The sequence below is a fragment of the Micromys minutus genome (assembly GCF_963924665.1).
Source record: "Micromys minutus genome assembly, chromosome: 27".
Classification (NCBI taxonomy): domain Eukaryota; kingdom Metazoa; phylum Chordata; class Mammalia; order Rodentia; family Muridae; genus Micromys; species Micromys minutus.
In genome coordinates this window covers 21,630,654-21,656,749 of record NC_137962.1, presented here as the reverse complement: position 1 = coordinate 21,656,749, position 26,096 = coordinate 21,630,654, and the positions used below count along the sequence as shown (strand labels likewise).

At 48.1% G+C, this 26,096-nt stretch overlaps 2 protein-coding genes across 2 annotated transcripts; one reads left to right on the top strand and one right to left on the bottom strand.

The window, feature by feature from the left end:
• Positions 1-5,537: 5,537 nt before the first annotated feature.
• On the bottom strand, positions 5,538-5,918 carry LOC308437911 (large ribosomal subunit protein eL36). Its single transcript, XM_080939141.1, has one exon. It carries the CDS (start codon positions 5,889-5,891, stop codon positions 5,574-5,576), a length of 318 nt encoding a protein of 105 aa, XP_080795267.1. The 5' UTR covers positions 5,892-5,918; the 3' UTR covers positions 5,538-5,573.
• Positions 5,919-11,259: 5,341 nt separating this feature from the next.
• TUBA1C (tubulin alpha 1c) lies at positions 11,260-18,586 on the top strand. The gene is made up of 4 exons (XM_080939121.1): positions 11,260-11,379; positions 14,791-15,013; positions 15,147-15,295; positions 17,531-18,586. The coding sequence occupies exons 1-4, from the start codon at positions 11,377-11,379 to the stop codon at positions 18,503-18,505; spliced, it is 1,350 nt and encodes a 449-aa protein (XP_080795247.1). The 5' UTR covers positions 11,260-11,376; the 3' UTR covers positions 18,506-18,586.
• Positions 18,587-26,096: the final 7,510 nt, after the last annotated feature.

The following is a 26,096-nucleotide window of genomic DNA, read 5'->3' as shown; positions in this document are numbered from 1 at the left end:
TGGATTAAAGGTGTGTGCTAAGATTGAGCCACACCACTATGAGAAGCAGGTTTTCCTAGTTAATAACAACCTTGGAGGGCTGGAGAGGTGGCTCGGTGGTTAGAGCACTGACTGCTCTTCCAGAGGTCCTGAGTTCAATTCCAAGCAACCACATGGTGGCTCACAACCATCTGTAATGAGATCTGATGCCCTCTTCTGGTGTGGCTGAAGACAGCTACAGTGTACTCATATATATGAAATAAATAAATCTTAAAAAAAAAAAAAAAAAAAAAAAAAAAACCTCAGGGTTCACAGTGTGATCAAATATTCATGGAACACATATGAGTTCCAGAAAGTGTGTATATCAACCACACTGCTGGGCAGGCCCCATGCTCAAGAGTATATGGCCAACACAAATAAAACACATCAATTTCTTCTTCTTTTTAAAAGATGTATTTATTTATTTTCAGTGCTCTTAACCACTGGCCCATCTCTTCAGACTGACACATCAATTTCTAACGGCTTTTTTTTTTTTTTTAAGAGATTGCAAGAACATGAATTTGGAAGGGTAGAGAATGGGAGGGACCTAGGAAGAGTTGGGGCCTAGAAAAGAATATGATAAAAATATATTGTGTGAAACAATTTTAAATTTATTTACTTATTTGCTTTTTGAGAGGTTTCTCTGTGTAGTCCTGGCTGTCCTGGAACTTGCTCTGTAGACCGGGCTGACCTTGAATTCAGAGATCTACCTGCTTCTGCTTTCAAGTGCTGGGCTTGAAGGTGTGCACCACAAGTACTCTTAAGCCCGGAGCCATCTCTCTGGCCCCAAGAATTATATAATTTAGCATTTCCAGAAAAATCTCTACAGCTTTCAGGGTGCGGGATGGATAGAATTGTGTCTGACAAATGATGAAAACTGACTGCTCAGTTATTTATGCTAAATCAGATCGGGCTTCTCCCATCCCAGGCCTTTCCAGAGCAAGGGCCATCTCCCCCTCATGGAAAACTTGGCCCAAATATCGCTGGGGGCCGGTCCAGCACCCCTTTGCACTCGCCAAAGGAGGAGTCAGCAAGCCAGCTTCCTGCTACCTGAATTGCCCCCCCCCAAGAGCCTACCTTCCCCATCAACCTGGCTTCCTCTTCCAGTCTCCTAACAATGTATTTGGAGTGCAGTCTTGTGGGCCAAAAAGCCACCGAGACCCCAGCACAAAGGAATGGACAAGCACCGGAAACCGTGGGGTTTTCAGCTTGTGGGGTGGCCCACAGACCAGGCTAATTTTTTTTTTCTCTCACTGTACAACTGTCTTACTACTGTTCATTTCTCCGAAGAAGGAACAAGACAACCAAGCAACCTGAATTTTAAGTTTGTTTCTTTGTTTTGAACACAAAGGAATTTTTCCCCTTCCTCCTCAGCATGTGAGCCAGGCTCTGTCCCCTGGGCTCCATACAAATATACGGAGCTGCGGAGGGAACAGAGTAAGTTGATTTTTGTAGCTACAAGCTGTTCCACATCAAGTATTTACAAGGTCAGCAGGGACCACGGCTTACCAAAACAGAGAACTATGTAATTTAAAATGAGGAAATCTTGATCTACCAGAAACATGAGACTTTTCAGGGTTTCTAAATAGCTTATATTCCAGACTCTGTTGGAACAAAATCTGCTGGAGGGGAAGGAAAGAGAACACGGACTGCCTGCGGTACAGGATAAAACGGCAAAGGGCTTTAAAAATAACATGGGTCCGATTCCTTCACCAAATCTCCTCAGGGGCTGGACCATTCTGGATTTGAATAACAGAGGAAACAGATATGGTTACAGTTGTATACATGAAGGTGGTTTTATACAAATATGTTTGATTGTTTTGATCGATTTATGTAACTTGTGTGCGCATGCGCGTTCGCGTGTGTCCCGCTGCACACCAGCGGAAGTCAGAACAAACTGAAGGGGTTTGTTCTCTCCTCCTATCTTGTGGGTCCTAGGGATCAAACTCAGAACACCGGGCTTTGTGGCAAGTGTCTTGAGACACCGAGCCGTCTTCCTGGCCTCCTTTAGGTTTTATGAGAAGAGGGACTTGCGTAGCCCAGGCTGGCCATGAATTCACAGCATAGCTAAAGCAGGTTAAAGCAGGTTCTGAGTGCCTAATCCTCCGGCCTAGACCGCATAAATGCTGGGGACAGCGTGTTTCCTATACTCAGTACACTGCTGTTTCTGGACAGAAGATGGTGGTTCAGAAAGAAAGGCATTAGCCACACTGGGCATTCACTTACTCCTTGAACCCCACTAATGGCAGGCAGATCAGAGGTCAGCCAGCATTGCATAGCAAGACCTGATCTTAGCCATGTACATGGTACATACCTGTACCCTCCAGCACTTGAGAAGCAGAGGCAGGAGGATCACCACAAATTCAAGCCCAGCCTGGTCTACATGAAGACTTCCAGGCCAGCCAGAATACATACTAAGACACTTGGGAGCTGGGGGCAATAGTGTAGGAGAGCTTAAGGTCATTCTCCGCCATCTTTGGCCATCCCAAAGCTACCTGTGTTACAGGAGACCTGTCAAAAGAAAATAAAAGGATGCAGGAAGAAAAAGAGAAGGGGGGGGGGGACTGAGGAGATGGCTCAGTAATTTAGAGCACCGACTGCTCTTCCAGAGATCCAGAGTTCATTTCCTAGCCCCCAACATGGCAGCTTAAAAACTGTCAGTAACTCCTGTTCCGGGGGATCTGACACTCTCACAGAGATGCAAATGCAGGCAAAACACTAATGCACATAAAATAAAAATAAATAAAACAGCCCCTCTGTGTTAGCACACCCCTTTGGTTCCAGCCCTTGGGAAGCAGAGGCAGGTGGGCCAGCCTGGTCTACAGGGTTCCAGGACAGTCAGGGTTACACAGAGAAACCCTGTCTCTAACACAGGATACAGTCCTATAATCCCAGCATTTGGGAGGTAGAGGCAGCAAAGTCATTATCTGATACTGAGAAACCTCCACCGTCTGGGCTACGTGCCTGCTGTCACAGCAAACAAGCGACCAAGGAAAACAAAGGTAAAATAAAGAGCTGGTGGGTGGGAAGCCCTTGGTATAGCGAAGAAACCCAGTGGGGGAAGAGGTGGAGTCCTGGGTAAGATGTGGGCCGGGTAAGAGGTTGACATCTTTTAGTTAAAACATCTAGAAAAAGAAAACACGTGTGTGTGTGTGTGTGTGTGTGTGTGTGTGTATGTGTGTGTGTGTGTGTCTAAGTGTGTGTAAATGAGGTATAGCAAAGTGACACATGTGCTTGGAATGTTGGGGACCCTGGGTTCAGTTCCCAGCACCAAAACCAAACCAAAGAAACCCACCACTGAGCAGATTAGGAGTGGGGCCCGGGAGGAAACAGGCTGGCCTTTGGGGTTCAGTTGGCTGTGAGAACAGAATTCAAGCTGGTGTCAGTGAATGAACCACGTTTTGAAGCTAAAACGACCATTTGATGCTAATAACAAAAGACCTAAGGAAAATGACCTAACTCGGTAGGGGTAGAGGCTGTAGGAAGGTTGTTGTTTCACTATTACTTATTTAATGTATATGAATGAGTACACCGTAGCTGTAGCTGTCCTCAGACACACCAGAAGAGGGCATCAGATCCTATTACAGATGGTTGTGAGCCACCATGTGGTTGCTGGGAATTGAACTCAGGACCTCTGGAAGAGCTGTCAGTGCTCTGAGCCACCTCTCCAGCCTTGTAGGAAGGTTTTCAATTTCCTTTTCCCCCCAGAAGGTTCTAGAATTTAACCTATGAAATGAACTAACAATATAAAGACTTATGGGGGTTGGGGAGGAGTCATATGACTTTAGTCACGTGAATATGCGCAGAAGCCATGCGCAAAGAGTCAGAAACAAGATGCACAAGCCTTATCTAGAAGTAACAAAAGGCCCAAGGGTTCGGTCTTGGGAGAGGGTTAAGGCGGAGCAGCATCGGCTTTTGGCTGAGAGAAAGGGGTGCACAGTCAGCCCAGATTGTCTATAAAAAGGGAGATTCCCGGAAATCCCTCCTGTGGCCCGCTCTGTCTGGGCCAAGTGTCAGGCACCCACTTTCCATAAAGAAGCAAGTCTCGACCTGAGAAAAGCCTACAAGGCTGGGTACTAAAGTTGACAGGGACAAACTTTCTTTGGCCAAAGCACAGCTTTTTGAGCTATTCTCATGTCTGCAGAGGGGCGGTGGGGGTGAGGGGTTGGGGGATGGGGAACTATCCTGAGAGTTAGGGGACCCTTGAAAAACTAGTGCTGTCTCAGTTGGTGGTGAGAAGCTCTAAAGGGAAGGAGGCATTTCCCTTTTGGCTGCCTGGGTCCTTTCTATGTTCGGGAATAAATATAATTATTGAATAAACATTGCTATAAATAGCAAAGCTTCCAGACCCCAGGGTACGGTATATTTACTGGAATAATAGTGTGCTTAACTGAAAAATGCGAGTAGGTATTTTTAATGTTCTGCAACAAAATTTTAAGCCTGTGCCCTAAAGGGATGAGGGAGTCAAAGGGATCTTTGGTGGTGGTGTTGATTTGTGGAGCCAGGGATTAAATCTAGCATTTAATCTCTTTACATGCTAGGCAGACAGCCTGGAAGAAAGTTTGTCCGTTGTGTTAGAACATAGAAATGGGAGCAGGGTTTCATCAGAGATGAAAGCTGATTTACTGTAGTTATCTTCCAGAATGGAGCTTGCAAAGTCAGGTCTGGTGGGACAGATTCTGGGAGGCCGAGGCAGGAAGATCTCAAGTTCGAGGATTGCCTGTCTACAGAAATCATAGCTAGTATGGTATATGTTAAGTTACTGACACAAGGGGGCGGGGTCCAAAAATGCTGTGCAGGTCAGAGAAGGAAGCTTGTAAGAACTCTAGCGGGTGGGCTGAGGCCTGGCTCAGTTGGTAGAGTGCTTGCCTAATGTGCAGGAAGACCTGGGTTTGAGCCCCAGTGCCACCTCAGCCAGGTTTGATGGCACATAGCTGTAATCCTAGCATTCATTCAGAAGGTGAAGACAGGAAGATTAAGAGGAGTTCAGGAGCTGGAGAGATGGCTCAGCGGTTAAGAGCACTGACCGCTCTTCCAGAGGTCCTGAGTTCAATTCCCAGCAACCACACGGTGGCTCACAACCATCTAATGGGACCTGATGCTCTGTTCTGGTGTGTCAAGGACAGTATGATCATATAGATCAGATAAGTAAATAAATCTCTTTTTAAAAGTAAGGGAAAAGCACAGTTACATGCATTTAAATATAAAGCAAATCTTGGACTGGAGAGACAACTCCAACACCAGCAGAAGATCAGAGTTTAGCACCCAGCACCCATAGAGGCAGCTCTCAACCTTCTCTAACTCCAGCCCAAGGGGACCCAGCACCCTCTTCTGGGCTCCACGGGCACTGCATGCACACACACATACCATGCATAAACACCTACTCATACATAGAATTAAAATTTTTTAATTAAAAATATTTTAGCTGGATACTAGTAAAAGGTGCCTTTAGTCCCAGCACTCAGGAGGCAGAGGCAGGAGGACATCTGAGTTTCTTTTTTTTCTTTTTTTTTTTTTTTTTGTAGTTAAGCTCTTTTATTGAGGCCGAGGGTTCATCAATCCTTCTTGGCCGCTGCCTTCCTCATGGCTGCCAGCACGTTGCTCAGCTCCTCCCGCTTTCTCTTGGCACGGATATGTGTTCCCACCCTTTTCTTGATGAACTTGAGTGCGCGCTTGTCCTTCGACACTTTGAGCAACTCCATCGCGCGCCGTTCATAGGGAGCGAAGCCGCACACCTCCCGGATCATGTCCCGCACGAACTTGGTGTGCTTGGTGAAGCGCCCGCGGCGCCAGCTGTGTCTCGGCTTGCTGACGTTCTTCGTCACTTTGTGGCCCTTGTTGAAGCCCAGGGCCATAGGGTAGCGCAGGGCCATGGCTGCAGCTCTCCTGGCGGCCGGGACAGGAAGTGACATCTGAGTTTGAAGCCAGTCTGGGCTACAGAGCAAGTTCCCAGGACAGCCAGGGCTACAGAGAGAAACTCTGATTAAAAACAAAAACAAGGAGCTGGAGAGATGGCTCAGCAGTTAAGAGCACTGACTGCTCTTCCAGAGTTCCTGAGTTCAATTCCCAGCGATCACATGGTGGCTCACAACCATCTGTAATGGAATCTGATGTCCTCTTCTGGTGTGTCTGAAGACAGCTACAGTGCATTTATATATAATGAATAAATAAATCTTTAAAAAATAAAAACAAAAAGATTAAAATAAAAAAATAGTTGCACCTTTTCATCTGAAATACAGATACAACACAGGACCTTTGCCATGTCTCCCCAAATGTCCCTGTCTTTCCTTGTACCTGAGCAGTTAGTTCTGTGGGTGTCTCAGCTCAGGTAGAGGAGTGAGACTGAAGACAGACAGACAGACATCACAGGTCTGGTTCCTCTTGCTTTGTTTCCTCATAGGATTGGCTTTAGTGAGTAGTGAGGAGAGGCCTCACCTTTAGCACTGTAGAGGCTCTGAAATTGGTTTTCACTCTGGTGAGTGTCTCTGAGAAACACTTCTGCGGCTTGGCCATTGTCTCCTTCTGTTTGATGGGGTCAGTGGCCTGGGCCTTGTCTTTCAAGGTATCTTCAGACTCCTCCAGTTTCTCTAGTAGGACACTTGGCAGGGGCTGGGCCTGGGATTAATAGTAAGTCAGGACAGCTGGAGTAAGCATGATTTGTGCACCCAAACTGGCCTTAATTCTGCGTAGCCCAGGCTGGCCCAGAACTTGCTGAGCTCTCAAGTCTCAGTCTGAGTGCTGAGGTTACAGGATAAGTCTCCAAGCTCAGCTTTTGTCTAAAGTTGAGATTCTCAACCTTCCTGATGTCTGTTTTCCCTTTAATAGAGTTCCTAAGGTTGTGCTGATCCCAATTGCTTTTGTTGCTACTTCATAACTGTAATTTTGCTGTTGTGACTCACAATGCAAGTGGTTGTGTTTTCTGATGGCTCTATGCAACCCCTGTGAAAGGGTTGTTGGGGATTGTCACCCACAGTTTGAGAACCGTTTCAACCTGTGGGTCTGAAGTCCTTCCCCTGCCTTGTAGCTATGCCAAATAACGTTAGCTCACAATCTCGGTTTTCTCAAGCAGGGTAGGTCTTGCAGGGCTTTTCACTGAAGGGTTATTTGTATTTTGCTATAGACAGGAATGAAACCCAGGTCCTTAGGAATGCTAAGCCAAAGCTCTACCAGCTCAGTTTCCAAAATCCTCCAGCAGGGGGCAGCAAACCTTAACATGTATCTCTGCTTAGAATTATTTCACAGGAGTACTTTTTTTTGTGATGGAGACAAGAAAGGTTTCCTACAACCCCTGGCTATCCTGAAACTCCCTATGTAGACCAGTATATCCTTGAACTCTCAGATATCTTCCTCCTGTTTCCACATCCTGGATACCGGAATACAAAACAAAAATACCGGGGCACATTGACAACAATTTAAAAAATCCCATTATTGATCACAATCCCACAATCAGAGTTACTGTGGAGCTAGGAGGAAAGCTTGCAAAAGATGGTCTTGTCCTTCTACCACGTGGGCCCTGGGTTTGAATTTAGATCATCAGGTTTGGCAGCTAACATGGTTACCCATGGAACACTTAACATTGGTCAGAGAGAACATTTTTTGCTTGCATGTATGTCTGTGTGAGGATATGGAGCTGAAGTTACAGACGATTGTGAGCTGCCCTGTGGGTGCTGGAAATTGAATCGGAATCCGTTGGCAGAACAGCCAGGGCTCCCAACCAGTGAGGAAAAGGTAACTTTGTGGGTCAAGGGTGACTTCAAAACAGCCGAATCATCGAAGCCCCGCCCCTGCGTGGAGCCCTCCTCCTGGAAGCTGCATTCTTTAACGATGAACCGCTTACTTCCTGTTCTTGCTGATGCCTGAGTCAGAGCAGCTGGTGCAGTATCCCCTGCACCTGGGCTTGGTGGCCGGGAAGGGTGTGACTGCAGCCTTCCCTGAGGTCTTGGATGAGGGAATGTAACCCGCCTGACCTCGGTGGGGTCGCAGCTGCTCTGCTGAGGATGCTCTGCACAGAAGGCAGCAGCGACGCGGTAACTTCAGGAATTTCACATACAATACTGCTGAGAATCGTGGATGTAGCTCTTGAGAAGCCTGATCCTGCTCTAGTAATTTTGCCTTTTTGGTTTCTTCTTTAAAAAAAAAAAATTTAAAAACATATGTAAGTACACTGTCACTGTCTTCAGACACACCAGAAGAGGGCATCGGATTCCATCACAGATGGCTGTGAGCCACCATGTGGTTGCTGGGATTTGAACTCAGGACCTCTGGAAGAACAGCCAGTGCTCTTAACCACTTAACCATTTTTCCAGCCATTTTGGTTTCTTTGTAAGCTTCTCTCTTCCCTAATATTGCGTGTTTCAGTTTATATTAAGATTTTATTTTGTGTGTGGGTGTTTTGCCTGTATGTTTCTGTACTATATGCATGCAATGTCCAGAAAGGCCAGCAGAGGAAGGTAAATTCCCGGGATCTTGAGTTACAGAAGGCAGCTTGTGGCTTCTGCAACTCCAACTCATGTCCTCTGGAAGAGGAGGTGGTGTTAACTGCTGAGCCAGTTCTCTAGCCCCTCACACATGTATTAAAACTGAAAAGTATACAAACTGTTCTGCTTTTCTTCCCTTCCACCCCTTCACTGGGAATTAAACTCAGTCTATCAGAAATTCCAGGGGCCCTCTACCCTGGAGCCCCCACACCAGTGTTTTCAAAATGGAGTCTCCCATCAGGCTGACTTCAGAGGTGTGATCCTTCTGCTTGGGCTCCTAAGCTTGCCATAGATTCTGACTGTACATCACTGCTATCTCTCTGGTCCTCCCATTCTGCCCAAGAACATCACAGGCTTCCTGTAGCTGGCAGCTCCTGCTCCAACTACTGCCCAGTCAAGGTCTCTTTCTCTGTGTGCAGCCCTGACTGTCCTAGAACTCATTTTGTAGACAAGGCTGGTCTAGAACTCTGGGGTTTGCCTGTCTCTGCCTCCACAATTCTGTCTTTAAAGCTGTGCCCCACCACACTGAGTTTCCCTGGTCCATTCTTCTCTCCCATTGTCCCCATATTCACGGATGTGATCTGTAAGTTTTAATTCAAATCCTACACAACACAACTAATACTGCTACTTTTTACTTTCTTGCATTTTTATTTACTTAGTGTGTTTTGCAGTGGTGCATGTGTGGAGGTCAGAGAACAACTCTCAGGAATTGGTGGTACAGGGTATTTCATTACTGTACGTAGAAAACCTAATTGTTAGCAACACATAAAAGCTTAAATAGACAATTGCTTTTGTCAGAAGCAGTTAAGCGTGTCCTATAGAGATGCAGTTTGGGTGTGCCTCTTGCCTCTAAAAGCTTCCTTAGATAAGAATGCTAAAGAATGGAACGGTCCTGCTAATTTTCAGGCAACTTGCTTGGGGGAGGGTCCCCCAACCTCCACCCCCCCCCCAGCTTGGAAGAGCCTTCTTTATGGAAGAAGCTCCGGGTAAGAGATAGGGGTTTTCTTTTTGACTTGCAGAACAGAGAAGCAGGTGTCAGGACACAAAGAGCTAAGGAACCCTCTTGGGTTTGGAGGCGCTCAAGAGAAAGGTAGACGAGCTCTGTAGAATGACTCAGAAAGAAATTTCTTGAGAGCCAGCAGTTTAGTTGTAGAATCAGGCTTGTAAATAGATATTTTGTATATAGTTAAGAAAACAAAGTTACCTTGAGGAGCTAGCAGGTCTTTACCTTAGTTTAAGTCTCCCGTGTCTTTATTAGTATAAAGATTAGATACTTTAAGCCGTTACAACTGGTTCTCTCCTTACATTGGGTAGGTCCTAGGAGTCAAACTCAGTTCTTCAGGCTTTACCACGGAGTCATCCTGTCCCCCCTGACTAGCTCTCTAGTCTTTTCTTTACAAAGAAGCCAATAGGCCAGATTGGCTTGGATCGAATTTACCATTCTTGTCCCCCACATGCTGAAATACAGGTGTGTATCATCAAGTTTAAATAAAGGTAGCTTTTTACATTTTGTGGGGTGTGTGTGTGTTGTGTGTGTGTGTGTGTGTGTTTGAGAGAGATTCTTGTGTACGTGCATAGGCCAGAAGGCAATAGGTGACTCTCCACGACATTTTTTGAAACAATGCACCGAACTCTGGTACTGCGAAGCCAGCCCTGAGCTCCAGGCTCTTTCTGTCTCTCCTCAGCAAGAGGACGACAGGGGAGCACCTTCAGCTCCTTCCGGTTTCTCAGGGAGTCTCTCTCCTCAGCCGGGCTGGATGGCGCTTCAGGGAAATCTGCTCTGAGCGTTGTTCAGACAAGTCTGTTGAGTGTAGGGCTTCAGGAAGCCGGGCTTCTCCCACAGCGCAGACTCTCACCTCCTCCTGACTATAAGATGGAGACAGCAGCCACGGGGTCTTGGACCAGATAGAATTCGAGAAAGGAATTAGTGCGGATCTCTCCAGACCAGCTTGAGCACTGCATCGGGGACCCATCTTTTGAGAGGGGGGAAAAAAGCTACAAGTTCCTCTCATAACGGACGGAGACTCTTTTAAGACCTGGATCGTTCACTTAAAGAGGAGTTGAGGCAGACTATGCCCTCAAAAATAAAAGGGCGCTGGGCATGCTCTGGCAGACATCCTCAGGATTTGGGTGTAAGGGAGGAAGGATGAAAGGGCTAGCCTTCCAGAAGGTAGGTGTAAAGTGCGTAGGACCTGCTGGCGGCAAATGAGATCTAAGTTAGGAAAGATTGCCTTCAGGAGTTGCAGCCCTGATGATGCTGTAACCGGCGTTGGCTCATTTCAGCTCCACCCTCTCTCTCACTGTGCCGTCAAGTTAACTGGGCGTTTCCATCCTGGCCCCCTGAAGCTGTAGCAGTCACCACCCTGCCGGCAGCCGCAGGTCACCGGGTCACCTCTCCGGCTCTCACTCTTCCGGGCTCCAAGGCCTGGGTGGGGTGACCGAACCACAAGTGCGGTGGCGACCAGCTGTGAGTCCCCGGGAGCCGAGCCAGGCCGCCCCCCTCTACCTGGGACTTTCCTCCGGCCAGAGCTCCACAAAGATCTCGCTGTCCTCCAACTTCCAATCGCCTTCTCCACCTCCTTCCCCGCCCCACCTGGCCCTGGCGTAGACCCTGGGTGTCTCCTCCCCTTCCCACTTCCAGCTCCTTCTACGGAGTTTGATTTGAACTTTCAAACCCTCCAATCATCGGCCTCGGTGCAGTCCAGGGCGGGGTCCGGTGTCCGTCCTCCCGACGCGTGGCCGGGCCACGGTATATAAATCCTCTCCTGGAGGCGGACCTCACACAGCCTCTCCCCCGGACTCCTTGGTAGTCGCTAGTGGGAGATCTTCGTCACCCTCTCTTCACTTCCTCAGTTTCCGCAGACCACTTCAAGGACTAAATATGGTAAGTGTGGCTTTGGGGCAGCGGCGAGGTCGTCTGAAGGGACCGCGCTAGCTGGAGGGCTGCCCGGGAGACGGCACCTGCTACAGCCCCCCGACGGTCGCCTCCAAAAGACCGGCTTCTTGCGGCCAGGGGTGTGAGAGCCTAGTCTACCAAACTAGAGTCGCTTTGGGCTGGAGGACTCGTCCGGGGCACCTCTGTCCGGATCGTACTGGGAGAGCATCCCGTCTAGGCCGCCTGTCGCTCCCGGAAAGACAGGGAACTTTCACAGTGACCACAAGAGTTTGGAGAAACTGAAAAGGTCTCCATTTTCTCTAATGATGTCGCTCTCTTAGATGGGATAACCCAGAGGACCTCGTGCGCTCCGGACGGGGCTTGGCAAATACTTCCGGCCGTCTCCACGCCCTGTGACTCGCTGCTGAGTCACCTGTGGCCAGTCCCGGGACCTCCCAGCTGCAGCTGTGTACCTGGGAAGGCGAGCTCCTCCGTAGGAGGGAATAACAAACGTCAGGTCCCCTGGGCCAGTCTAGTTACAAGTGTTAGTTCAATGGAATCTTTAGCACACTTAAGAAAAATGTCTATAATTATTTTTTTCTAAAAAGTTAGAGTAAACTACCAGCAGCATTTTTCCTCTGTTAAGGGTTTCTCTGTGTAACCCTGGCTGTCATGGAACTCTGTAGACCAGGATGGCCTCCATCTCGGAGTTCCGCCTGCCTCTACCTCCCGATCTGGAATTAAATGCAAGCCATGAGGCTTGCATTTTGGTTTTGAGTGTCTTATGACGTTCATACCAGCCTTGAAATCATTAAGTGGCCAAGCATAACCTTTAATTAAAATCAATATCCTTCTGCCTCCACCACTAAGGGCTAGGATTACTTACTTAGCTAACAATGTATTAGTTCAGTTTTTTAAGAAACTGGTTGAGGCTAACAATCCTGGGCTCTGGAGGCAGAGGCAGGTGTGTCTTCTGAGTTTGGCCAAGGCTACATAGTGAGATTCAGCCCAGCTTGGAGGAGGATGGCCAGTTCCCTAATCTTTGGAGGCGGGGGATTTTGTTCATGAGTTTGAGGCTTCTTGGGCTCCCTGTGAGTCCCTGGCTAGTGTGTGCTACAGAGTGACTAATTTTGGTAAAAGAAACCTCCCTGCTAAATAGGTTTAATTATTTGGAAGACCCTTTACCTAGCCTGGAAGCCACTGGGTTTCATCTTTAGGAGAAGGGAACAGAACCATGCACATGGTCAGCTGACAATAGAAATGTAAAAGAAAACCCCATCCCAGCCTTATCTCTGAAGGGCAGAGTTCACAATCCAAGCCAACTCCATTAACAACCTTCTGACTTGCTCCTTCCCACTTGTTTCTCATGAAACAGCCAAAGTCTCTTCCCCACACCAGCAAGTTCAGCTGCTCCAGAGCTTCCCAGGGATAATGAAAATTAGGGGCAAGTTTTTAAGGTCTGTGGAAGCTTTGGGGACATGGGATGTATACTCCTGTAGCCCAGGCTGCCTCTTAACGACCTTGAACTGCAGATCTACCTCCCACAGTAAGACCGGGATTACTGGCCTGAGCCACCATTTTGTGTGCTGTTAGCATAGAGCACAGAACTTCACACGCTAGGCAAGACTCTCCCAACTGAGCTAAATCCCCAGCCCCAAAAGCTGTTGGTTTTTGTTTTGTCTGCTTGGGGACTGGGGGGTTGTTGAGGCTCAGTGGTAAGCTCTTTCCAGGTGAGCCTACTGCCCTCCCACACCCCAGAGACTTTCAAAATTGTATTCTCAAAAGGGGATTCAGTGAGTAACCCGGACTGTAGTTAGAAAAGTGTAACAACTGGTTTGAGTGCTTTTTGATCAAGCAAAAACCATAAAGATACATTCAGAAAAGCCCCAGGCTCAGCTATTAGGCAAGCGGGGCTTAAGTGTACAGCTTTCCTACTGGAGCAAGCCTCTTATCCAGTTGAGGCTAGACTAAATGATTCATCTGCGCCTCTTGACTTTGCCTTCTTAGCCTCCAGGAGACAGGTAGCTCTTAAGGTTTCACATTTAACCTGTGGATGCATGTGTACCTGTGGAGGGAGATGGGGCAATCTGGGAAGTCCGTTCCCTCTTACTTTACACTAAGGCCCCATAGGTTGAGCTCAGATCATCCGGCCTGGCAGAAATTGACCTTTGTTCAAACTGTCTTGCCAGCACAAAGAAGCCATTTCAAACCTGAAATTGGGGGACCAAAAGGCTACAGTTGAAGTGCTGAGTTAGAATCAATGGGCATCAGATATTGTGTTTCCTTGGGCCTGTCTGTGGTTCTGTCTAGCTTCTGGGGAGGTCCTAAAGTCCAGGTAAAGGTCACCAGAACCAGAGCTGCACCTCCCCCACAGTCCTCGGGGCAGGAAACACTGAGCTCACAGGAGTTGTCCGAACCCTGATTGTTTTATGGGAAACACAGGAGGAGCCAATTCTAAGGTCTGAGGAATGTCTTGTTTTATTATCCTGGCCTAGGAAGCTGCTCCTTAGAGAACCTGGGTGTTGAATTGTTTCCTACTGATGACTTTTAAAAGCATGAAAGTCTTTACTACTTAAGGAGAAGAATAGTTAACAGTTGGAGACTTTCTATGTCAAATTTGAAGGTTTTCCTGCCAAATTCGAAAAGTCCGAACCTCACACTGAATTATGATGAACACTGGGGTCCCTCTGAATCCTGTGGGTTGAGCATTCTCATTGGACCAATCGGGAATGGGGTTGGTAACTTCAGAGTGACTGTTGAGCAAGGAAAGGAAGTATCCCCCCACACACACATACACCATGATTAAATTCTTGTAATTATTTTTCTAGAGCCAGAAATGTACAGCCCGATCTACTGGGGGACCACTAATTTCCCCTATCTTCTCCCTGCTCTCCATTTCTTAAACTATTTTGGTAAAGTCTTAGGAGTCTTTGGTCTTTAAAACATCCCACCAGACGGGCTGACAGTGGAACCCGGGAAGACAAACTGTTCTTGCAGATGAGTCCCCACAGTGCTCAAGGCTGCTTCTGGCCACTCTCTGCCTACAACTATCTGCTTATCTAGCATTTTTCGTGAGTCATGGAGCTAGTTTAAGCTGGTTTTAAAGGGAAGAGGAAGTTTTGTCTCCTAAAGAACTGGGCTAAAGAGGAACTTGACTCAGCCCTGGGCTGAAAGGTTCTGCTTTAAGTTCTAGAAACTTGAATGTCATCCCATGGCATCCAGAAAACTGACCCTGAATCACTGTGGAGACAAATCTGTGGAAGGCCTTCCAGAGTACTTTTTTCTTAGTTCGCTGTTATAAAATCTTGGTTGTGAAATGTAGTCCTAGGCAGGGGTGGCCTCTGAGAAGTGATCTTATCTTTGAGCCATGTCCCAAGTCCTCGTGTGTCATGCTCTGACCCTTTCTCCCCCTTTCCTCAGCGTGAGTGCATCTCCATCCACGTTGGCCAGGCTGGTGTTCAGATCGGCAATGCCTGCTGGGAGCTCTACTGCCTGGAACATGGCATCCAGCCTGATGGCCAGATGCCAAGTGACAAGACCATTGGGGGAGGAGACGACTCCTTCAACACCTTCTTCAGTGAGACAGGAGCTGGCAAGCATGTGCCCCGGGCAGTGTTCGTAGACCTGGAACCCACAGTTATTGGTAAGCTGACTGGGGGCCTCCCTGAGGCATTCCTTCTCGGTCACATACTCAGAATGTCTCTCCGGACCCAGGAGGGCGAGTGAGCTTGTGTGGGTCCTTGTTGGTGGGTGGCTGATGTCTTCTCCTTTTCCAGATGAGGTTCGCACTGGCACCTACCGCCAGCTCTTCCACCCTGAGCAGCTCATCACAGGCAAGGAAGATGCTGCCAATAACTATGCCCGCGGCCACTACACCATTGGCAAGGAGATCATTGACCTTGTCTTGGACAGGATTCGCAAGCTGGTAAGAAAAGCAGTGGGTTATGTACTGTGTTCTAAACAAGATTTGGGGTCTTATATCCAGTGTCACCAGCAAGCTTCACAGTCCCCTAATACTGAAGACCATGTTAAGTCTTTTTGTTTTGAGCTCGGGCATTCGGATCCCTTTCTAGGTCCTCTCTGCCACACTGAGCAGGTGGCTGAGGCCTACGTGACTAATAAGGCTTGTTTGGGAGTCTGGACTGGAGTTTCATGTTAATAAAACTGTTCATAGAGCAGCCAGCATAGTATACACAGGGCCCAGGCTTCAGAACAGAAGAAGCAAAGTTCAGAGTCCAAGAAGCCAGTTGGACCATTTATAGGGGCTGGAGAGGTGGCATAGCTTTTTAAGAACACCACTGACTGCTTGTCCAGAGGACCTAACTTTGATTCCCAGCACCCACGTGGTGGCTCACAAAATATGACTCCAGTCCTAAGGTATCTGTTTCTCTCTTCTGGCCTCTGTAGGCACTGCACATATGGTACCTAGATATACATCTGGGCAAAACGTCATATCCATAAAGTAACATTAACAAAAGGCTAGGTAGCCTACAGAAGCTAGTCAGGTGGTGGTGGTGGCACACACCTTTCATCCCAGTACTCAGAAGGCAGAGGCAGGTGGATCTCTGAGTTCGAGGACAGCCTTGTCTGCAAAGCAAGTTCCTGGATATCCAGGGCTACATACAGAGACCCAGTTTAAAAAGCAAAACAAGTAGTCTTCCAGCAAAGCTCCAGGTGGAGTCAGGAGATTGCATATTGCAAAAGCAGGTATGTTGATGGCTTAGAAATCCAGAAAACTTTTCCTAGCACTCAGGGAAGTGAACTGGCTCAGGCCAGTCCTAAGCAACTCTAGTCCTATATGTCCTTACCTGTTCTGGTAAGTGTGTTGTAATGAACAGCCTGGCAATCAGATGACTCTGTGAGGCTTGTAAGTGATTAACTAAAAAAAAAAAAAGAAGTGGGCAGGCAAGTAGGCTGGGATGGAAGAGGCTTGTTGGGAGAGTCAGTCACGTTGTGCTAAGTCCAACCACACATGGTCTGTTGTAAAAAGCAAGGCTTTACCTCTCTGGCTTCATCCAGTAGAAGTAGTTAGGTTAAGTCTTCTGTTAATGAAAGATTGTAGCAAATGAATGTAGCAAATGAGTTTTGGCTACAACACAGGACCTGCCTTCTAAGGCATAGAAACCAAGTAAAAGCCATTTCAGTTCTGGGATGACCACCACCAGAAGAATTGACCTGAGTGTCACTGTGTACATAATAGATGTGACTTGAGAGGGTCTGCCTAAGGGTCCTCGTACATAATTAGAATTTGGACCCAAGGATGTGTGAACTAAAGAGTCAGTTATTAAATGTCTGCAAAGAGTCTCAACACAACAATTTGAAATAATTAGGGGTAGGGAGATAGCCCGGTAGTAGAATACTTTAGCATACACCAGGTTCTCTCCCTGGGTGTCATAGAAAAATGCAGAGGTCAGATTTGGCTACAGTCAGAGACCACTTGAGATTTGTTTATATGTGAGTACACTGTTGCTGTCTTCAAACACACACCAGGAGAAAGCATGGGAACCCATTACAGACGGTTGTGAGCCACCATGTGCTTGCTGGGTGCTCTTCACCACTGAGCCATTCCTCCATCCCCAGAACAGACCTCTTGAATGGAGCAGGACTCCCATTCCAGGTCTGTTGAAATGTTAATAAGGAGCTCGCCTGGAGCTCCCCTTGCTGAGTGCTCCTAATTCCCAACCTGGACTAGGTCACATCTTAATAAGTGAGGTAGAGGAATTTAACTTGTCAGGTCACACCTGAGGAGGTAGGGCCACTCACCCCCACCTGGGCAGAGAAAGTTGCCTGTGTTACAACTTGGATATTTCACACTGACTAGGTAGTATATCCACCAGTCTGAATCCTGCCCTTTGCTAGCTACAACTGATAAGAAAGGTACATGCCCTTGTGGTCTGACCCACAGCAAGGTCACCAGACACAGCCTGCCAGCAGCCAGCGCCTGTGCTGTGTCTGTTCTGGGCTCCTGCTGTCCTGATGCAGTTAGAAGTAGCTCGTTTAAAATCGGCTTTAGGAAACCTGTCTGTTCCCCAGAAGTTCTCAGTCACTGAGCACTTTTAAAACCTTTTGTAACTCTTCCTGGATTGCACCAACTCGTAAACAACCATTGTAACTCTCACAAAATAATCTCTCAACATTAAAGTGAACTTTTCTCTTACAGGCTGACCAGTGCACGGGTCTCCAGGGCTTCTTGGTTTTCCACAGCTTTGGTGGTGGAACTGGCTCTGGGTTCACCTCCCTGCTGATGGAGCGGCTCTCTGTTGATTATGGAAAGAAGTCCAAGCTGGAGTTCTCCATTTACCCAGCCCCCCAGGTTTCCACCGCTGTGGTTGAGCCCTACAATTCCATCCTCACCACCCACACCACCCTGGAGCACTCTGATTGTGCCTTCATGGTAGACAATGAGGCCATCTATGATATCTGTCGTAGAAACCTTGACATTGAGCGCCCAACCTACACTAACCTTAACCGCCTTATTAGCCAGATTGTGTCTTCCATCACTGCTTCCCTCAGATTTGATGGGGCCCTGAATGTTGATCTGACAGAATTCCAGACCAACCTGGTGCCCTACCCTCGCATCCACTTCCCTCTGGCCACTTATGCCCCTGTCATCTCTGCTGAGAAAGCCTACCATGAGCAACTTACAGTAGCAGAGATCACCAATGCCTGCTTTGAGCCAGCCAACCAGATGGTGAAATGTGACCCTCGCCATGGTAAATACATGGCTTGCTGCCTGCTGTACCGTGGTGATGTGGTCCCCAAAGATGTCAATGCTGCCATTGCCACTATCAAGACCAAGCGTACCATCCAGTTTGTGGACTGGTGCCCCACTGGTTTCAAGGTTGGCATCAACTACCAGCCTCCCACTGTGGTACCTGGTGGTGACCTGGCCAGGGTCCAGAGAGCTGTGTGCATGCTGAGCAACACCACAGCCATTGCTGAGGCCTGGGCTCGCCTAGATCACAAGTTTGATCTGATGTATGCCAAGCGTGCCTTTGTGCACTGGTATGTGGGTGAGGGCATGGAGGAGGGGGAGTTCTCTGAGGCCCGTGAGGACATGGCTGCCCTAGAGAAGGATTATGAGGAGGTTGGGGCAGATAGCGCTGAAGGAGACGATGAGGGTGAAGAATATTAATTCATGTGCTGCAATTTTACACTTCTGTCTCGTCTTTGTCATTGCGTGCGTTATAACTGTCCTAAACTGTCAATAAAGGTGTTTCTGGTTTAACTGGGAAACTTGTATCTGGGTCACAGCTTTTCTCCTGGGATTGTATTTGCCAGAAGTACAAGCTGGCCTCCTGCCCCTGGACCTCCATGATTTTACAACTGTCACTGTCCCAGATTTGAATCATGAATTCATGACCCCCTGAGTGGGTCCAGCGGTTAGTTGTCCATTTTCCACCCCATAAGCCCAACCCCCGCTGCAGCTGAGTACCCAAACCCTGGGCCTTGTTCTTGCTAGGCAGGTGCTCTACCACTGAGCTTAATCTCCAACCTAATTGACCATCTTTCAAGTTTCTATTAGGTGCTGTGTTCTGTTCTTACTGATTAAAAACAGTTTGTAGTTTGGGCTGGAGAGATGGCTGAGCAATTGAGAGAGTTGGGGGGCAGGGCAGGAGGGGTAGAGAGACAGCTCAGCAGCTAAGAGCACTGACTGCTCTTCAGAGGTCCTGAGTTCAATTCCCAGCGACCATGTGCTCACATAATCTTTAAAATTGTACTTTAGGCCACTTTAGGTTGGTGTCTGCCACTTGAACCCAAGTGCAGATGTTCTGTCAGATTAACCAACTGGCTCTGTAGCGGGGCTGCCTTTTAGTAGCTAACTAGAGGGTTTCATATGCCGGAGCCTATGATATTAAATAGGGTGGCTGACTGGGGGAGGAGACCAGGTTGGCAGTGTATGGGCATTTGACCTTTATAATCAGTTGCCGGTTATATTTGAGGGAAGTCAGGGAAACGTGACAAAAGTCCTCATTTGAATCTTCCAAGTGGAGCAGGGTTGCCCGTTCCTGACTGGTCTGCAGCAGTCATAGCCGACAGCACAATGCTCTGTTCCTAGAAGCCAGGCAGCGTTGCGGTGTGTGCCTCCGGTCCCTGTACTTGGGAAGTAGAGGCAGGTGGGTCTCTGACTTTGAGACCAGCCTGGTCTACAGGGTGAGTCCAGGACAGCCAGGGCCACACAGAGAAACCCGGTCTTGAAAATAATTACCCGGTTAGGTGGGACTGCTAAGGACCACTTGTGACTTAGAGAGTCTTAACCCTACACCACCAGTTAATAGGGTGGAGTGATAGCACGCTTTCCTTGTGCTCATAGTTTGATCCCTGCGCCACAAGAGACACAATGGCATGCTAACGTGTGCCGATTGCCTGTGATCCAGCCCCGGAAAGATGAGAAACAAGACTATTCAAAGTCAGCTTAAATTCGGGAGACCCTGCCTCAGAGGCTGAGTAACAGTCAAAACATGCAAAGTGCTCACTTGGAGCAGGGGACAAATAAATGGGACCAGCCATTGCTGAAGCCCTTTGTGTACAAACGGGAGCTGAAGTTTAAGTGGGAGACATAAAGAATGAGGTCCGCCCATTGCTGACTGGTGTGTGCTGCCCGTAAGTTGTCAGAATGATTTAATTGATGTCCTATGGCACCAGGGGACCAGGCTGGCCTTTTCCTGGTATGCAACGGCAAAATTGAGTTCTTTGGGGTTTATTGTGTAGTATAAGTTTAGAACTAAGCAGCTGTCGAGTAGCCTTGAGTGTGCTTGAGTGTGCCCAGTCACTGCTGTGGGGCAAGCAAGCAGAGTTGCTGATGTGACCATCTGGTGACCAGCTTTCCCAAGATGGCCGGCCACCACGTGTGTTCCTCCTTGCTCTGTGAGGAGCACACCTTGAAAACCTCACATGCCGGCTGAGGCTCTTGTCTGCAGTCCTGCCCTACGGAGACTGAATCCAGCTGTTGAGAGATCTTAGTGCTCCCCCCACTACATACCCACTCACCCACAGGACCACCAAAACCGGCCATGTTGGCCTGAACTCCAGCTGTGGAGGATTTGACTCTCCCTTAGGGCCTGTGTAAGCACTGCAAACAGACAAAGTCTTTTTAAAAACTCTAACCCAGGCTGGAGAGAGCGCTCAGCGGTTAAAAGCACTGACTGCCCTTCCAGAGGACCTGAGTTCAAATCCCAACATCCACATGGTGGCTCACAACCATCTGTAATGGGATCTGATGCCCTCTTCTGGTGTGTCTGAAGACAGTGACAGTGTACTCACATACATGAAATAAAATTTAAAAACAATAGGCTCCAATTTTTTGTGCAAAGCCTGTCTGTGGGCACAGTTTAGCAATTTTTTTCTTCCCCTTTCAGATAAAATCTCTGCTTTAAGACATTTCTGCAGCATTCCCATGAGCAGTGTTGTGGATTCTTTTTTCCCCTTGGAGGTGAGCCTGCTGCTGAGCCTCAGCTCTAGGCTGAATTTGACCTATAAGCTAGCTGCTTATCAAACTAGTTCTTCCTGAAGCTGAGGTGATCGGGCACAGGGGCACCAGATAGGATGACAACCAGATGTCTCTCTTGACCACAGTGTGTGATTGGAGAAAATGGGGTAGCCAGGTATGGAGACCAGATAAATTCATTTCCCGCTAGCATGACCTCTCAGAACACGAGGGGTTCATTTTCCAAGCCTGCATTTTCCCATTAAAACTGCCTCCCAAAGAAAGCACATTTTCAAATGTCCATATGTGGTCCCTTCAGCTTTCAGAACAATCTAATGGAGCCTGAAGCCCCCCCCCCCCCCAATCCCGAGCAGCCACCCCTAGCCAGGAGCAGCTCTTGGCCAATTCCCTCGGTAAGCCTTTTGGATGAGTTCTTTTATACATGAGCCAAGATGTGAGGAGCTGAGAAGCTTTCAGCCGGGTGAGGAAAGGTGAGCGAAGGCTGGCTTAGCTAAGGAAAAATATCTCCGAGCCAAGCCTGGGGAATTAAGGAGCAAAGTGCCATCGGTTGGGGAGGAATGTGTCCTTGTAGTGATTTTTCCCTCTCCTGTGTGGGTGGGAAAGTGCATAGAAGTTAGCCTCCGGCAAGAACAAATATACCCCAAGGTCCGGGTCACTGCTTTGTGGCTGACAATCATATGATCTGCCCTTGAGTGCAAATGGAAAGTCTGGGCTCAGAATTGCTTTGGAGGTCTGATGGGATAAATGGACTGAGAGGTACGAGTGCTTCTGAGAGTGGCTGTGACTTCCGCCTCATCGTCCAGACAGGAGGCTTTCTCCGCCCTCACCTGACCTATGTATAGTCTCTTCTGCTGCCCCTCTCACGGTGGTTCTGAGTGTGAGCTTCTCCAGTGTGAGCAAGAAGAAGCAGAGGGGGCAGATGTGTGCTCAGGTGTGCAAGCAGCTGGTAGTCAATATCCACGCACCAAAAAACGCTATCAGGTCATGGATGTTTGTAAGTTAGAAAACCAAGAGTTCAGGCTAGAGAGATGGTGGCTCAGCAGTTAAGAGCACTTGCTATTCCTGCAGATGACCAGGGTTTGGGTCCCAGCACCCATGTGGCAGTTCACAGTCATCTGTAAGTTCAGTCCCAGGGGCTTCACCTGGCCTCCATGGGCACCAGACACACCAGGCCCAGGCATTTATACACTTAAAAATTAAACCTGCAGAAAGCCTTGTCTTCTGACCTGTGACCTCTAGAATGTTCTGTGGGACCCTGAAGGGGTTGTGGGAGGAAAGGCTACATGCATATCTTTTTTTAAAAAGATTATTTATTTTATGTATGTCAGTATACCATAGCTGTTTTCAGATGCACCAGAAGAGGGCACCAGATCCCATTACAGATGGTTGAGAGCCACCAGGTGGTTGCTGGGATTTGAACTCAGGACCTCTGGAAGAGCAGTCAGTGCTCTAACCACTGAGCCATCTCCCCAGCCCAACTACACTCATATCTTATGTTTTCCTCCTGACCTGCCAGGTGTTGATAGACAAAGCATAGAGAGATTAAATGTCTAGCCTGGAGCTGCAGAGAGACTAACTGAAATCTGACCCCCAAACTCTGGCTGTAAGTGGCTCCTGAGAAGTACCTGGGGACATCATCTTTGTACCTGGCAGCCTTTCTAGGTCAGGGGACTGTGCCACAACCTTGGGTGCTGGAAGGAACTAGAACCGTGGTCATCACCAGGCATCCCAAGAGCCCCAGCTAGCATTAAGCAATGAGTGGCAAAACCGGGTGGTCTAGCATCCAGGATGAGGTTTCCCTAGAGAGCAGGACTGCTTTTTCTTCTAGGAGAAGCCAGAGACTCTCTGTGAGTAAATTCCCCAATCCCGGGGAGCTACAGTGTCCTTGAGAGAGGATGGTCGATACTCACCCAGACCCCACTGATGAGATAGCATCTGCTATCTGATGGGACAGCTCACATCTGGACTATTGCCCCTTAACCATTGGGTCAGGCTGGCCAGTCCCTGTCAGCCAAGGCCACAAGGTGGGGCACCCAGAGATGACCCTGGCAGATGGTGTTTGGGTGGCTGTCCCAGCGATATGGGGGGGGGGGGAGGCTGGGAGCAGAGCTCTGTGTGCATGTGTGCAAGGTGTGGAAATTCACCTTCAGCCTCATGGAGAATGTTATAGTGTCTTTTGCTGACATCTCAGCCTGTCAACACCTCGTTCATTCCAGAAACCTTGTGTTCAGAGTTAGTCAACGCTGTGCAGGTTTGGGGAAAGTGGTTTGTTCTTTCCCGATGGCTTGAGTTAACATTTGGCAGAACTGGGGCTGGAGAGATGGCTCAGTGGTTAAGAGCACTGACTGCTCTCCCAGAGGTCCTGAGTTCAAATCCCAGCAACCACATGGTGGCTCACAACCATCTGTATTGGGACCAGATGCCCTCTTCTGGTGTGTCTGAAGAAAGCAATGGTGTACTTATATAATAATAATAAATAAAAAATGGCAGAACTGAATATGTCTGCTTGAGGTGAGGCAGGAAATCTACCCCCTTACATAACAGGATTCACCGCTTTAAAAAAAAAAAAAAGTATTTTATGTGTATATGTGCCTATGGTGGGGGTGGGGGTTGGGCCTGTGCACGTGCCCATGGAGACCAGAAAAGAGTGTAGGACCTCCTGGGGCTGGAGTTACCAATGGTGTGAGCCGCCCTGTGTGGGTACTGGGAACTGAACTCACATTTTCTAGAAGGCTTTGGATAAGTCCTGACCACAGAGCCATCTCTTTGGCTCTTGGACACATCTCTTTAAGTAAGACAGGAAGTGCTTTGAAAGGCTTGTCTCACCTCAGATTTCCTTCTCCTTCCTCCTTCTCCCCTGCCATCTTCCTCTCCTTTTTCTTTTTTAAAAAAAGATTTATTTCTTTTTATTAATATAAGTACACTGTAGCTGTCTTTAGACACACACCAGACGTGCATCGGATCTCATTACAGATGGCTGTGAGCCACCATGTGGGTGCTGGGATTTGAACTCAGGACTTCTGGGAGAGCAGTCAGTGCTCTTAACCGCTGGGCCATCTCTCCAGCCCCTCCCCTTAGTTTTAATCATGTATGTCTGTGCACATGTGTGTGTGTGCACATGTGTGTGTGCACATGTGTGTGTGCACATGACTGTAGAAGCCAGAAAGCATCAAATTCCCCTGGAGCTGGAATTACTTGCAGGTTGTATGCCAGACTGTGAATGCAACCGTGGTGCCCTGCAAGAGCAGCAGGCATTCTGCCAGCGTCTTTCTAGACCCCCATAACGGTTTCTCAGAGTATGAAATTTTCCTCACAAAATGTTGTCTGTGTTCGCACACAAGGGAAGTTCGTAGAGAATGGGTGTGAATAAATACAGTTTCACTGTTATCATTTCTGCCCTTCCTCCGGGCTCCTCGATTTTTAGCCGGTAGCTCATTGTGCTCACCGACATCAAACTCTAGAGTAAGCCAAACCTAAAGTGCTCTTGGCAAAGGTTGTCCCCCTTCCCATTTCTGTCTTTCCATTCCAGGCATGCATTGGCCATCGAAGCCACGCCCAGAGGTGCAGAACTTTTTGAAATCCCATCAAGTAGACAAAATTAAACATCGGGAAGCTGGCGGTGGGCGGTGGCTCACACCGTTGCTTTCTAGGCTTCCGTGGCAGAGGCAGGCAGGTCTCTGAACCCAGCCTGGTCTACAGAGTGAGTTCCAGGACAACCAGGGCTATGTGTTGAAAAACAAACCAATAAACAAACAAAAAAGCAAACCAACAACCACCACCAACAAAAACCGTTATGCACTGTGCAGTGGAATCCACTCTAATATATCTTGTGTGTGAGAGTATGTGTATGCCTGTTGTTGGGATAGAAATCGAGGCTCACATCCGGACAAACTACACCAGGCCAACACGGTTCCACTCGGAGAGGTTTAATGAAACACGGGTCAAGGCAGGAGAGGAAAGAGAGAGAGGAGAAAAGAGGAAGAAGGAGAGAGGGGTCAGCCTTTTATGTGGGCTGCGATGTCACTTTCTCCCAGGTGGAGGTGGGCATCTGAACAGGTGTGTGCTGGAAATGTGTGGCCTTTTCCATGGCAACAGATGAGCTGGGTCCTTGTCACCTGTGGGTGGCACCACTGCTGTGGGAGAGCAGATCCTAATACTAACACCTGTAGTTCGGTTTTATGTTTAAAAAGAGTATCACACTAGCCTAGGCTACCCTTGAACTCACAGCAATTCCCTCCTGTCTCAGCCTCTGAGCACCTGGATTGCAGGCCTGGGGGGAGCTGACCTGGTTCTCGTTCATTGCTAACCTGGCTGGCTAACACTGGTTCTCTTCAGTCCCAGGAGTTCAGAATGCCAGAGCCAGGCCCTCCCACGGCCAAGGTAAACCCTTGCTGAACCAAAACAAGGTAACTTTAGTCCCCTTGCCAGGGATTGGCTGAGGAACCAGCAAGTGACGTCATTATGGAAATGAAGATGAGGTAATGTCTGCTGGTGTGGGGGAAGGGCCAAAGGAAAAGATCCTTGCTCTGGAAAAGGAGTCTCTTTCCTGCAACCTTTGGACAGCTCGTGAGCGTATGATACATGTGCAGGCTGCTTGCTGCTGTTGCAGCTACCTCCAGACAAGGAACAGAAGCTAACACCTTAAACATGAGACACAGAAAAAGAAAAAGGTAACGGTTCCTGATGATATCCTGAGGCCCTGACTTACTTGGTTTTGCATATCTGCCTCTCATTTCTTGCTGAGGGAGAGTCAGACTTTTGAGATCACCCTTCTCTTTCCAAAGACATTCCAACATAAAACTGTACACAAACATTCATAACATGTTTTACTGACTTTTTTTTTTCTGTTTATTTTTTTGTTGATTGTGTGGGGTGGTGAAGTTCAGAGGTCAACTTATGGAAGTTGGGTCTCCTTCCACCAAATGGGTCTCAGAGGTTGAACTCAGACCAAGTTACCTGGCCAATGTAGGTGTGTGCTTGTGTGTGTGTGTGTGTGTGTGTGTGTGTGTGTGTGTAGACAGGGTCTCACATAGCTTAGCCTAAGCTGACCTGGAACTCTTGTAGCTGAGACAGATCTTGAACTCCTCAGTCTCCTGTTTCTACCCCTCAACGTGAACCACCACAGTGGCTCATAGAAACTTTTAGATACATAATAATAACAGGAAGGCTCTAGCAGGGGATGGTGGCTCATTCTCCCAATCCTACCACTGGGGAGGCTAAAATTGAGGCAGGTCTGAGCTACAATGTGTCTCAGAAGACAAGGAGGAAATGATGCTAA

Bases quoted from the DNA above. Each gene is read 5' to 3' on its own strand.
- LOC308437911 (XM_080939141.1), bottom strand. From the start codon at position 5,891: ATGGCCCTGCGCTACCCTATGGCCCTGGGCTTCAACAAGGGCCACAAA.
- TUBA1C (XM_080939121.1), top strand. The intron at 15,014-15,146 runs GTAAGCTGACTG...CTCCTTTTCCAG, and splicing joins CCTGGAACCCACAGTTATTG to ATGAGGTTCGCACTGGCACC. The intron at 15,296-17,530 runs GTAAGAAAAGCA...TTTCTCTTACAG, and splicing joins TGGACAGGATTCGCAAGCTG to GCTGACCAGTGCACGGGTCT.